General features: G+C 40.7%; 2 protein-coding genes across 4 annotated transcripts in view; one reads left to right on the forward strand and one right to left on the reverse strand.

Moving 5' to 3' along the window:
- LOC137626442 (uncharacterized) overlaps window positions 1–14,926 on the reverse strand; it is a 911,866-nt gene that overhangs the window by 659,556 nt on the left and 237,384 nt on the right. The window lies entirely within an intron of this gene.
- LOC137627016 (uncharacterized) lies at window positions 27–1,650 on the forward strand. Its single transcript, XM_068357998.1, has 2 exons — window positions 27–550; window positions 708–1,650. Exons 1-2 carry the CDS (start codon window positions 27–29, stop codon window positions 1,648–1,650), a joined length of 1,467 nt encoding a protein of 488 aa, XP_068214099.1.

Genomic DNA, 14,926 nt, shown 5'->3' on the forward strand with positions numbered 1-14,926 from the left:
GCTTTCTTTTCTTTGAAGATCCAGAAATGAAAAGGATCGTCGCATATCGATTTAAAGTCGTTCTGTTTGGCGCCACCTCGACCCCCTACTTGCTCAACCAAACTATCCAACATTATTTGGACAGTCATTCCAGTAGATTGGCGTCGACACTCAAAACCAGTTTCTATATTGATAACTTTCAACGCCGTTATATCGACCCCAAAGACATTCTGAGTGAGAGGCCCTTCATTGAGGCACTTATGTTAAAGACTAACATGCCACTAGCCAAATGGACGACTAATGCCCCTCTTAACGGCGATTTCACAGAAAGAGGCATTCATGATTACTTCGGTCTTGAATGGGATAGTGTTAATGATACCTTGAATTTTAAATTACCCCCTGAATTAGAAATAAGTCATTCCTACATCAACACTAAAAGAAAGGTCATGTCCATGTTCTCTTCCATTTATGACCCTCTTGGTCTTCTTTCTCCTGTTACAATTATAGGCAAACTCTTCATTCAAAAACTGTGGATGACTGACAAGGGCTGGGACACCCCTATTGACCCTGAGCAAGTTCAAAAACTAAGTGATATCATCAAAAGGTACAAAGGTCTTGAACAAATTAAAGTCCCTCGTAATGCGCATGATGGCAGTCAACCAGCACTGCACATTTTTGCCGATGATTCCAAGCTCGCTTTCGGAGTAGCTGCTTATATAGTCACCCAGGAAGGTAATTCTTGCTTTCCTAACGGCTAAAGCCCGAGTAACCCCTAAGCGTATGTTGGAAATGGATGAAAGTTTAACCATTCCCAAACTTGAGTTAACTGCGCTCTTACTGGGTTGTCGTTTAGCCAAACACTTGTCAGAACTGCGCCCTGGCATATATGCTTCGGTCACTGTTTGGTCCGACGCTTCAACAGCCCTCCAGCTGGTCAATAATTCTAAAAGTAACTCCCCTTACATCCTTAACCGTGTGGAAGAGATAATCAACATTAAATTAACTTGTAATCTTAACCTGAAGCATATCCCCACTAATAATAATCCTGCGGACCTGGCATTGCGTGGTGTCGCTGTCAGGCTAATTCTTAAGAATAAATTTAGGCTACAAGACCCTCCTTGGCTCAGTAACCTTTCAGAGTACCCCGATGAAAGCAGGTTCTCTATTAACCCGAAGATATGTGCATGCCCTATTCGGCTCGATCCCCCCGGAGTACGATTGTTTGATCATTACAGCTGGCTTGACGACGCTATCAAGTGCTACACTGCACTCCTTCGTTTAATTCCCCAATGGATACAGCCCTTGTCACAACGTTGCCCTAATCAAATCAATAAATTCAACCTTCCACACTTAACAGTCATGTTGGAATGTTCCCAGGCCCAAAGTTATCCTAACATTCTGAAGCAGGTGCAAGGTGAAGACGTTCGTCTCAGTTCAGACGAACGAGCTTTCATCGGCCAACGTATACCTTACCTGGATAACCAAGGTCTTCTCAAAGCTAGTTCCCGTCTCAGTAAAGCCCCCGTGGAATTGGATTATGTAGATCCCATTTTGCTGGAACATCATTGTGCCCTTTGGACACTTATCGTCAGGCATTGGCATGAACGTTTGCTGCACTGTAATACTTCAAAACTCCTTGTTGAATTACATAAAAAATTTTGGGTTCCCTAAATGCGGCAGCAAATCAAGAAAATTTTGCGCCGTTGCATCCATTGCCGGATGGTGCAAGCGGCCCCGTACCCAATGCGTCCATTAGCCCAGTATCATCCCAATCGCCTCATTTCAAGAGTTCCCTTCCAAGTAACTGGCTTAGATTTCACTTGAGCTTTTAAGGTGTACAATTCACACGTAGATTTTGTTGACATCTTGCTTTTCACCTGAGCAGCAACCAGAGCCGTAGCTCTAGAAGTCACAACTATGTTAACGGTCATTGAATTTGTGCAAGCAGTGCGCAGATTTGCCGCTCGATTTGGTATGCCACACTGTATCGTCTCTGATAATGCTTCCACTTTCCAAACTGGTCAAACTCTTCTAACTGAACTTATGCATCACCCTGTAATTGATGGGTTTAGATCTTCCCATAACCTGACCTGGAAATTCATCACTCCACGTGCCCCTTGGCAGGGAGGTTTTTATGAAAGGCTAATAGGCTTCACCAAACTTAATTTAAGGAAAGCCATGTATCACTTGTATCCTACCTATAATGAATTTGTCGCTTTGGTACAAGAAGCCGAATGCGTCATCAACGATAGACTCCGAGTCATCTGCTTTACGGTCGAACCCTCTCACTTGCTCCTCAGGTCCTTTTGACCGACCTCGATGACCCCACCTATAGGGAAGGGACCCGCCTCCCAGCTAGTTATCAGAAACTCACGAACATGTTGTAAGTGTTTTTAAAATGATGTACCCAGGATAATGTCAATTCCCTTAGTGAACGTCACATAAAAAATAATCGTATCCACCCTGTGTCTCCTAAAATTGGAGATTTATGTTTGTTAATTTTGGATGAAGTAAATCGGGAAGATTATCCCATGGCCCGTATTCTTGAAACCTACCCCGGTCAAGATGGTCATATTAGATCTGTTAAGGTGCGCACCCCTCATGGGATATATGTGCGTCCCATTAACCGTCTTTTCCCATTGGAGATAAATGTTGCAGGTCCCTATATCACTGAACTGGAGCAAGGTGGTCCTGATGCGCTGAGGACACCCCAGTTACCAAATCCTCCCTCAGAGGACCCTCTAAATGACGATTCTTCTGATGATGTCACCCCTCTTCCCAAACCTGATCCTGTGTCCTCTCGAGGACAACCTCGTAGGGCGGCGGCAGATAAAGCCTGTGCCTTATTCCAGAAAGTGCTGTAAATTTGAAAAGGGATGGGGAATGACCCCTTCCTTCCGTACCCTCCATCTTGTTAGTGGACCCCTCCCCCCTTCTCTGTCGCTCTTACTTGGCAGGGTGTGGAAATTTTTTCCACTTTTTATTTTAATCACCCCAGTTATTCCATTTTTTATTTTTTTGTTTGTTATTTTCTGGGTTTTACGCATCTCGTTTTTCTTTTGTTTCCTTCGTAACCTTCATTATTACACCCTTAAATATTCATTGCTGCTGACATGTCCATTTTTCCCCTGTAATGCTTTATCTTTCATCACGTCATTCCTCTATAGATGATTTTTTCTCATTTCGTGAGCTCACAGTTCATTGCTCTGACGATGCAACAGACCGTCAAAAATTTTCAAAGACATCGCTTGGTTGCGTTCTGTTCCAAATGCTCTTGAAGCTTTGGATGTTTAACCACAATTGATTTGTATTGAAGTAACTCTTTAATTTACGTAACTCATTGATCTTAGCTTATTGCTATTTACATCTCGGTACCTATTTATAAGTTTGTTTAGCTAGGATTGTTTTCTGTGTTATTGAACATCACTAAGTGCCACTCAATTTTTTTGTATGTATATTAATTTTTAAAAGCCAGACAGTAGGATTTCTTTATAATCACTTTCCCCTGGAGTTTCAAGAATGATCCTTGTATTTATAAAAACCACCCTTCAGCGAACCACGTACTCATGGGAATTTGAAGAAGTAGCACTCGACCGACTTGAACCTGCTCAGCGGCGGCAGGCAGGAGCGTGAGAGCGGCCCACATGAAAAACAGTTCACAAAATGCTTCCACTACAGTCTACAATCAACCCTCAAGAGCATGAGTACTAATTAACAGTGCTAAACCTTGGCCAAGGAACTGTCCCCCCTCTTTTTCTAGCCTTTATGTGACGATGTGCACATTTAGGTAGGAAGTTATGTTCAAACTGTCTGGTTTAATCATTCGTGGCGTGTCCATTAACATACGTTATGTTCCCGATTCCCTCTATCAAGTTTGAAAATTTTTGCCCGAGAGGAATGTGTTCAAAGTAGTGAGTAGAACTTTTGGTATTATTTCAGTCACCGTTTTTACTTTCATTGGTTGATTAGTCATTTGATTATTGATTTACGATTTAATTGATTTGACCATTTTCTTGGCATTTTTTCATTTTTCATATGCCATGCGGTGTTTATTCAAATTTCAATTAGGTAGTTTTGCTGTTTTTTCCTGTGTCAGTTAGGGTAAAATTCCTGTTGTTATTTATGGAAATAAATGCCATTTTTAGGTTAAAATTATAAATTGTTTATTAACTTGACCTTTATATTTTGAAATGACTAAATGAGTTATCTCAAGAGGTGAGATATGTCTTTAGGGTAAGTTTATATTTACGTCAATCTAAACCTACCGGTGACAATCCCTTATTGTAATGTTCTATGGTATTACCTCCCGGTAGTCCTTAGGACGTTTTGACTTTTACAATACTGCTCCCCCTAACTCTTTGTGAAACTGTCGTTAACGTAACTGATCCAGTCCAACCACACTTGATTGGGATTTACTATTCTGCGCCCTGGAGTAGCGTCTGAACATCAAGGTGATATCGGTGCCGACAGTCCCGGTATAGGATAATCTTTGGACATAAACGTGTGTAGGGAAAGCAAACCATCTTTGTTGCGGTTCTCTAGTTTGTCAAGTGAGAGAGTGTTGGCGCTCTATCCTTCAGGCTCTGGTCCGGAAATCAGAAATGGGGAGGCCTTTCCTGGAATTATTTCCCACAGAAGGTTTTCGTTGAACTGTTGTCCTGCTATCTCTGGATCCAGTTTCGAGAATGAGAAGGTTAGATGAACCTCGTTCCATTCCTTCTAGCAGGTAGGCTGTGCTAGAGACATTGGTCTGCATTCCTCTAGCTTAGGGCATGGTTTTCCTGCATCAACTGATTTTAGCACGCATTTGAGAGCTTTGGCCGAAAAGGGAAAAGCTCTGGAGGAAGGCTCCATCTCCTCTCGAAATGCTGGTTCATCCCGCAATCTCACGTAACATTCTGGGTAAGCCGAAATGTTAGGCCAGAATTGGCCGAAAAGGGAAAAGCTCTGGAGGAAGGCTCCATCTCCTCTCGAGATGCTGGTTCATCCCGCAATCTCACGTAACATTCTGGGTAAGCCGAAATGTTAGGACAGAATTGGAGATCTTCGATGGGTTTGGCCCCCATCTTCTCAGATATGTATAACTTCCCATTCATCATGGGCTTATACTCCGCATACCTCCAGGGGTGGGTTTCGGAGTACTGAGGTAAGTCGTAGACTTTGATAGGCTTGTGAAAGCCTCTGAAAATGCCCATGCATTTTGCTTTTCTGACTTCCCTCCTCATCTCTTGTTGTTCCTTGCAGAACGATTCCATCATCAGTTGCAGCTGTTCCATGAGCGCCGAATGAGAAGTTGGGGACGAATAGGTTGACGGCACAGGTTGATATGCCGTCACAGAAAATTGAGGGTCTTCCGTTATTGTTGATACGGATCCTTCTTCTTCCTCGGGTGGACGGGCCACCTCTTCTTCAGGATTTTCTTGTAGAAGATCCTTTTTGGTTTCTGAGGATACCTCCATCATCCGTTCTTGATGGATGTCCATGCCTTCAAGAACCTTGTTTATATCGTCAGCTGGATGAAGGGAGGCTTGACCTGTGCCTGAGGCACAACCGCGTCGGATTGGGCCTTAGGGAACAGAAGGCTTCTCATAGCTTCGTTTGGCAGGTAAGGTCCCGGAGAGTTCTTCTGGAACCCTCTTACCCACTTAGGAAGCGGTTCCCTCGCAGTATCCCTCGACTCCTTCGTCTTAGGATCACCGAAACCATCGGTCATCAAGGCCGGGCAGACGGTGCAACACTTCGGATACCAATACCTCAGGGTTTCAGTTGCGATGGAGCAGGGGGCCTGAGACCTGCACATCTTGTGGCCACAAAAGTCCGTACTTTTGTGGTTGCAAAACAGAACTGCACCCTTCACCTTAGCCTCCTCCTGTAAGGAAAGAAAGAGAGAAATGAGTATGGGATAATTTATCTCACTGATAAATTTTCACACGCATTAAAATAGTATTTATTACTATTATTATTATAGCTTACGATAGTATGCTAGAAAGGAAATGAATTGATTTTGTATCTACATTTGATGTTGGAGCCTCTTGGTTATTATTTGACTCATTTGATCTAACTACTTCTGAAAGTTTTACATCTCTAACATTCATATGCTTTACTGTATTTTTGTTTAATGGCTGTGATTGATCAACATGACGTTTTACAATATTTCCACCAACTTGAACATCATAATGTAAATTTCCTATCTCTCTTACAATCTCTCCTGGTACCCACTTCTCTGGAGTGTTGTACGATCTTACCATGACATCATATAAAGGTAAAAGATGTCTTACTTTTGGAAGATTTTCTACTTGTTTATACCCTTTATCTTCTAAATCCCTTTGCAAACTTGGATACAACAAATCTAACATACACCTTATTCTCCTCCCCATCAACAAATTTGATGGTGTGATGCCTGTTGTGCTGTTCGGTGTTGCTCTAAAAGACTATAAAAACTTTGATACATGTAAAAATATGTTACCCGAATTTGCTTTTCTACACTTCATATTGTGTTTAAATGTTTGAACAAACCTTTCAGCCTCTCCATTGGTAGAGGGATGATATGTTGCTGAAAATGTATGTTTTATTCCATTGACGTTGCTAAATTCTTTAAACTCTTGAGAAGTAAATTTTGAACCATTATCTGTAACAATTCTTTCTGGAATACCAAGTGTAGAAAAAAAATTTCATTATCTCTTTTATTGTGGCGTAAGACGTTGTTGTCTTCATTGGAATGACTTCTGGCCACTTACTGTAAGCTTTTACTACTATCAAAAACAAATAATTAAAAAGAGGACCTGCAAAATCGATATGCACTCTTTGCCATGGATACCCGGGTAACTCCCATGGGTGCATTCTAGCAAAAGGAGGATTATTCTGTTGGATAACGCAATTCATACAATTACTTATATAAGATTCCACATCTTTATCTACACCTGGACACCATACAAAAGTTCTTGCAATTGACTTTGATCTTACAATACCTTGGTGATCAGCACATATTTAAGACAAAACCTTATTCCTCAGTGAATTAGGAATACCTACCCATGAACCTCTCATCACTATTCCTTGTATTACATTCAGTTTATACCATATATCCTTGTAGGGTTTACAATTTTCCTCTTTTCCACATAAGTCTCTACCTATCATTAAACTCTCTAAATCTTTACTAAGCACCTGGTCTCTCTTGGTACTGTGTGCTACATCCTTTGCTGTAATGGGTACATCATATACAGAAATTAACAGAATACTGTCATCATACTCTTTTGGAGCTTTGCCTACTGGTATTCTAGATAACGCATGTGCATTACCCAACTTTGATGTTTTACGGTATTCTATATCACAGTGGTACGCGGCTAACGTAATTGCCCAACATTGTAGTCTTGCAGCTACCAATGGACGTGAACTTACTTTTGCACCAAATATTGCTAATAAGGTTTTATGATCTGTAACAAGTGTGAAATTTTTCCTACTATAAAGATACATATGAAATTTCTTAACTCCATACACTAATGCTAAACCTTCTTTTTCTATTTGAGAGTAATTCCTTTCTGTCTTGTTCAATACTCTAGAAGTGAATGCAATTGGATTTTTCTGTTCCATCTGGCATTTCATGAGATAATACTGCACCTAAACTTATTTTTTTGATGCATCACATACTAATTTAACTGGTAAATCCATTTTATAATTACTAGGAATGTAGGTGATGTTATTTCCTGTTTGATTCTTTCAAAAGATTCCTGACAATCTTTTGTTCACTTCCATTCTACACCCTTATTCAACAAATAATACAATGGGTGTGCAATTGTAGACAAATTCTGAATGAAGTGCCCATAAAATGATACTAAACCTAAAAATTATTGTAATTCCTTAACATTTTCTGGTACTTTTGTTGATTGCAGAGCTTTAATCTTCTCTCTAGTTTTGTGAATACCCTTGCCATTAATCAAAAAACCTAAGTATTCCACTGAATCAACTTCTAAAATACATTTTCTCTTATTTACTCTAATAATATGTTCCTTCTACTTCTTCAGAACTGTTCGCAATCTTTCTCTATGTTCTTTTGTGTCTTTACCAGCAAATAAAATATCATATATAAAAATGAATACTCCTTGCATTCCTCAAAATATTAGCCATAGTTTCTTGCCATATAGCTGGACTACTTGCAACTCCATAAGGTAATCTCTTTGGCTTAAAAAAACCTAAGGATATATTTACTGTACATAATTCTTGTGAACTTTCATCCATGGGAAGCTGTTGAGCTACTTGCAGTTGTGGATTCAACGTTACTTTGAAATGTCCACATAACCTAACCTGACTATTTGCCTTCACATTTGGTACTAATGGAGTAGCCGAATCTGAATATGTAACCATGCACCTTCATATTCTAATCTCATGATTTCTGTTTCAACTGCACTTTTCAATGCATACAGTACGGTTCTAATAGCACAAAATCTATGAGCACTGCCAGGTTTCAAAACTAAAATTGCCTTTGCGCTCTTTACTGTACCTACTTTATCTTCAGATACCTGTTGAAACTCTAATGTGATATTATCCACCTTCATTTTATTTTTGTGTTCCTCCTGTCTACCTGTAACCTTCAAAATACTAGGCCAATTTAATTTCAAATACTGTAGCCAATCCAAACATAGCAAAGTTTGTCTATTACATTTTACTACTGTTAATGGCATTCTCTCTAATTTCTGTTCTTTGGACTGTACTTCTATGTTCGAAGCACCTATTACCTGAATATCAAAACCATTATAATCTTTTAAAACTCTATCTGTACCTTCTAATAACAAATTAGGAATGCTTTTAGCTGTTTTCTCAGGCATAATTGATACATTGGCTGCTGTGTCAATTTGCATCCAAATTGGTTTACTATTTATGATTACTTCTACCATGATATGTTTCTTTGCATTTTTATTGACAGAATTTATGCGAAACGCAAAATCAGTTTCGGACTTATCCTGATTATCATGAAAATTTTCCGCATTATTCTCTTGACCAATAGTATCAACTGTAACATTTTTTTTCTTTGCATACTGTTTAGGGAATCTACATGCAGTTGCAAAATGACACATTTTTCACAATTCTGGTATTTTTGTCCAGTAGCAGGGCATTTCTTTGCTTCGTATGCTAGATGATCAGTTTTACCACACCTATAACACTTGGGTTTTTCCTGTTGTTTCTGTGTATAGCCCTGATTCTGATATTTATGAACATTAGTGTTAGGCACTTCTCTATGACTAGGCTGTGACATATTCCTTCTCTGATTATCATTGTTTTTCCACTTGGAAACTGTTGTATTAATTTTAGAATTTTCCATTCTATGGCTTGTAGAACTACCTATTATGTTACTTTGGCTATTTGATGTTTCTAAAGCTCTGCCTATTATCAATACCTCTTCTAATGTTGAATCTTTATCTTGCAATAATTTCTTTCTTAGCTCTTGTGATGTGCAATGTGCAATAACATTATCGATGATAACATTTTCTAACTCCAGAAATTCACATGAAACAGCTAAATTCTTTAGTCTAGTCACAAATGCACCTAAACTTTTATTTTTTTTCTGATATGCCTGTGCTGTAAATTAATACCTTTCAAAAAATTTATTGACCTGAGGAGCAAGGTATGTGGTAAGAGGCTAATTGCAGCTCCACTTGTGTCATCTGTAGGCTGCAATGTCTTAAACACTTCCCGAACTTCTCTACCTGCTGTATGAAGTATTAATCGGATTTTGAGCAAAGCGAAAAATCTATTTTTGGGTGATATGACCATGTCGTCCTGATGGAAGGTTCCTTTAGACAGCTTTCTAAGGGATTTTTGGCTACAGTGATACTCCCTAAGAATTAACCATAGGTTTCCAGAATTCTAACTCCTGACGCGAGTATCCTTAATATAACTTTTAAGGATATCGCATAATATCAGGGGACGTATTTCTTGATAAGACACTTGGCAATCTTCACCCCGAATAGATTTTACTCTTTGAGGGGGAACAGTGTCGGAATTGAAGGGGAGCCGTTATCAAGGTTACCCGGTGGATCCCCTCCCCTTATTACTACGGTGAACTGTTCCTTTTTGCATTTAAGTATGGATAGCCGCAGATAGAGTAGTTTCGGGTGGGGACTTTCACTACATAGTTGTATATTCCTTTTTTGAAAGAAGGGAGGGTCCATCAGGACAACATGGCCATATCACCAAAAAATAGATTTTTCGCTTTGCTCAAAATCCATTTTTTTGGGCTCAGCCATTTCATCCGGATGGATGTTTACTAGAGAATTACTTGAAAGTACTATATCTGTGGGTTTGTATAAGTGCCTTAACTTTGACTGAGTTCCTTATATGGTCTCCCACACCTTATATATATGATATTACCGTTATTTGTCATATCCACTAAGTTTGGAACTAACTTAGGGCTTCCTGCCCCCTGCAGGGAAATTGTCGATATAGAGTATAAGGCGTCAAAGTTTGTATTCCCTAGGAACAAACGTGGAACTTTTAAAGATTACCAGGCTATTCTTACGGAGGTTCTACTCTCAAGTTGTTATTTTAGGAAAAAATAAAAGACTCTGGATCGATTATTCTTATTCATGAAGAGCGAATAAGGCGCAGATACATTTTATATGTATTTTATTTCTATAGAAAAATATAGATATACAAAAGCAAAATGTATCATAAATAGAATCTTTGTGACATATTTACATCTTTGGGTATATATATTTTTAACCTGTAAGGGAAGAAATACATATATTATAGAACATCCATATGTACCACTCAATATTGTGAAATTACTTGATTGATTTCACTTAGATGTTAGATATGTCTCAACACTGTGTACAAATGTTCACACGGCACTGGTGTTATTGGTTAGATTCTACACCTACTGTATATAGAACAGTCCAAAATTCACCTTAGTGATTTTCATTAAAAGGTATTACACTCGAAGATGCTAATACATGTTCACTAAGTCCACTGTTCATCGCAGCACTGGACAGGTATTATAACACTACCGGCCGCCACCACAAAGTGTTTTATTTCATGCACTTGCTTCGCGTAATGTTTATAGAAAACTCTAGAAGATTTCCACCCTGTATATGAGCGGAGTTTATCAAAGTCCATATGTTAAAAGAAGTTCAACGAGGAAGCAGCTTTTCTAGGATCATGACCTACGGTTGTACTCTCAGGATCTGCTCTGCAAATAAAGTAGGTGAGTTTCGCCCTAAGTAGTTTTAGGGATAAGTTTGATCCTGAGGTTTCGCCTAGGAAGAGCTGTCCCTCCTTGAAGTCTGAAGTTCTTCGAAGATAGATCTTAAGACACTCTACTGGACATATAGAGACATCTTCCTTCAGAGGGCAGATTCTTCAAGGACCCCACCTTTTCTTGGGCAGCTCATTTTTGGCGAGAAAGGTAGGATCGGGAAAAAGATTCAGTTTTCACTCTTCTGTGAATTGAATATGGCTCTCGTTTCTAGATCGGGACACTATTTCACTAACTCTAGGCCCTGAGGCTATAGCGAACAAGAATATCACTTTCTGTGTTACATCATTTGGGGTAAAATTTTCGTTGTTCAAGTTCGAAGCATAGTGCAAGACTTTGTCCAAGGACCATGATATGGGCTTTAGAGTGGTTGATGGTTTGAGTCTAGCACATGCTTTCGGAATCTTGTTGAAGATTTCGTTTGACAAATCCACCTGGAAGGCGTAAAGAAGAGGTCTAGTCAGAGCTGACTTGCATGTAGTTATTGTGGTGAAACCCACGCCTTGTTCATGAAGGTAGATGAAGAAGGAAAGGCAAAAGTCTATCAAGATTTTTGCCGGTCTGTTTGCTTTGACAAAGGAAACCCACTTCTTCTGAGACGAATCATAGTCTTCTGGTTGACTTTGACTTGTATTCTTGTATAAAGTCGATGTTGTCTTTTGAGATCCCGGACCTTTTCTTGGCTGCTAAGGCGAGAAAATAATGAGATGTAGGTTTTGGGTTCTTAATGATGAAGCATAGATAATCGACTTCTGAACCAGTTGTGATAGAACTGGACTCGGTAGAGTAAACGGCTTCAGCCTCAGTTCTATAACTAGAGGGAACCAATTGCTCTTGGGTCATTTGGGGGCCAATACTGCTGCTGTTCATATGAAGGATCTCAGCTTGTTGAGGACCTTCAGCAGGAGATTTGTTGGTGGGTACAGATAGATAAGATTCCATTTGTTCCAATCGAGGGACATAGTGTCCGTCGCTTCTGCACAAGGGTCCTTGTATTGTGCCACATATCGAGGTAGTTTCTTGTTTTCGGTCATTATGAATAGGTCAATCTGCAGTTCCGGGGCTTTTTCCAAGATGAAGGAGAATCACTGTGCGTCTAGGGACCATTCTGTCTCAATCGGTTTTCGCCTGGATAGAGCGTCCGCCGTCACATTGCGAAACCCTTGCAAGTGAACTGCTGATAAGTGCCATCTTTTATTCCTCGCCAAGCGAAAGAAGGCTAACATCACGTGATTGATGTAAGGCAAACTCGAGCATTGTCGGTTCAGACATTTCACTATTACTTCACTGTCCAAGACCAGCCTGATATGGGCTCATCTGTGAGGGGAGAGTTTCTTCAACGTTAGGAAGACTGCCATAGCTTCCAGAATGTTGATGTGAAATGTCTTAAACTGGTGCGACCAGCTCCCTTGCACTTTCCTTTGAGGGGAATGGTCTCCCCATCCTTCCGGTGAGGCATCTGTGTTGATGACCACTGAAGGTTGAGGTCTTTGTCAGGCTTTTCACCTTTGACTACGGTCTTAAAAGAGATCGCAGTAAGGTTGGTGACAATCTCTGTTGATCTCTTTGAGCGTTTGATGCATATCTTCTCCAGACTCCTAATGCATCCTTTAGTTGTGCTTTTAGCACTGGGTCTGTCACTGCTGCAAACTGGAGAAAGCCCAGTACTCTTTCCAGTTGGCGTCTTGAAATCTTGTTGGTTTTTAGTAGTCTCCTGACAGAACCCACAATCTCCCTTCTCTGCATTGGTGGAATTGAGAGGCGGTGTGACTGCAAGTTCCAATAGATTCCTAACCATAGAAACTTCTGAGCTGGAGAGCGGCAAGACTTTTTGTAGTTGATCTTGAAGGAAAAATGATCCAGGAACTGGATCACGTTCGTGGCTGCCTCCAGACAAGCTGTCTTGGATGCTGCCCACACCGGCCATTCGTCCAGATATGCTGCTACCTGAATGACTTCTAAGCATAGCTTTTGGACGACTGTGTCCGCAGGTTTTGTGAATATCCTTGCGGCTATGTTTGGTCCAAAGGGCATGGCTGTGAAGACATAATTTGTCTTCTGTAGCTTGAATCCTAGGTAGGAGGAGAGGGGGCGGCTGACTGGTAGGTTCCAATAATCATCTGCCAGGGGTATTGAGACCGCATACGCCCCTTTTGGTAACAGGGTCCTTATGTGTTGTAGGGTTAGCATCCAAAACTTGTTCTTCTCGATGAACTTGTGGAATGGAGACAAGTCTAGAATTACTCTGAGTTAGTCCGAGTCCTTCTCTGACACACAAAACAGCCTTCCCTGGAATTTGATAGACTTTGTTTTCCTTATCACCTTCTTGTTTCAGAGTTCTAAGGTATATTCTTGGAAGAATTGAGGAAAAAGGGGTGAAGTTTTGTTCCATTTCCACCCGAGTCCATTTTTGATTAGACTGTGGGCCCAAGGATCCAAGGTCTAATGATCCCGAAAGTGGAAGTCTTCCTCCTACCTGAAGCATCTCATTCTTGAGATGACCCAGAAGGTTTGTTCCCCTGACCCCGTCCTCCTCTACCCCTTGAGGGGTTTCTTGAGGAGCCTCTTCTAGAGCCTCTGCCTTTAAGGTGAAAGGTAGTGGTGTGCCTCTCAAAGCCTGGATTAAAGACTGGCGACTTAGCTACCAGCTGCTAGGGCACCATTTGGAAGGTGGTTTGCGGCTGGGGAACCATTTGGGGCACGGTGGTCATGGTAACAGTAGGATGCTGTGCAGGTCTGTGAGGCACACGTGGCTTCTTTGTCTGCCTGTTCTTGGGTTGGGGACCAACGTCAGAGGGAGATTATCTCTTGGAAGACATGCCTCACTTCTGGAGAAGTTTCCTATTCTCTGTGGCGGCTTTAGCGGTTACCTCCTGGACTACTTTTTGGGGGAAGAGGTCCTTGCTCCAGATGCATGAAGTGATCAACTTCCTGGGCTCGTGTTTGACCATTGCATTGGCAAACACATGCTCTCTACAGGACCTCCTGGCCTTTACGTAAGCGTACATGTCCTTCCCAATGGTAGCCATGTGCATCTTGGCTAGGACCATGTACATATCTGGGGTGTTTGAGAGGCCTGCACAAATCTCCATACAGTTCTGGAGAGACAAAGAGGCGGCTAGTCTCTCTTTTGTCTCCTGTTCCCTTCTCAGAAGATGTTCAGACAACTTTGGAAAGTGTGGAAATTCTTTCCACGCTTTATTTTAGTCACCCCCGTTATTCAATTTTTTATTTTTTGTTTGTTATTTTCTGGGTTTTAAGCATCTCGTTTCTCTTTTGTTTCCTTTGTAACCTTCATTATTATACCGTTAAATATTCATTGCTGCTAACATCTCCATCATTCCCCTGTAATGCTTTACCTTTCATCACCTCATTCCTCTGTAAATGATTTTCTCTCATTCTCTCAACCAGTTACTAACGAACAGTATGCCTTGCTTTGAACCATTTAGAAGATAGGCTGATGAACCCAAAACACGACTGTGCAGAACTGAAGAAGCACCGTGTTCTTAACAGTTCACAATATGCTTCCACTACAGTATACAATCAACCCTCAAGAGCGTGAGTACTAATTAACGGTGCTCAACCTTGGCCAAGGAACTGTCCCCCCCTCTTTTTCTAGCCTTTATTTGACGATGTGCACATTTAGCTAGGAAGTTATGTTCAAACTGTCTGGTTTAATCATTCGTGGCGTGTCCATTAACA

Source organism: Palaemon carinicauda, chromosome 34 (assembly GCF_036898095.1).
Source record: "Palaemon carinicauda isolate YSFRI2023 chromosome 34, ASM3689809v2, whole genome shotgun sequence".
NCBI classification, from domain to species: domain Eukaryota; kingdom Metazoa; phylum Arthropoda; class Malacostraca; order Decapoda; family Palaemonidae; genus Palaemon; species Palaemon carinicauda.

What these genes read in the sequence shown, in the direction of transcription:
- LOC137627016 (XM_068357998.1), top strand. Translation starts at nt 27, where the DNA reads ATGAAAAGGATCGTCGCATATCGATTTAAAGTCGTTCTGTTTGGCGCC. An exon ending in GACACCCCTATTGACCCTGA is followed by an intron (nt 551 to 707) that starts GCAAGTTCAAAA and finishes ATAGTCACCCAG; the next exon opens with GAAGGTAATTCTTGCTTTCC.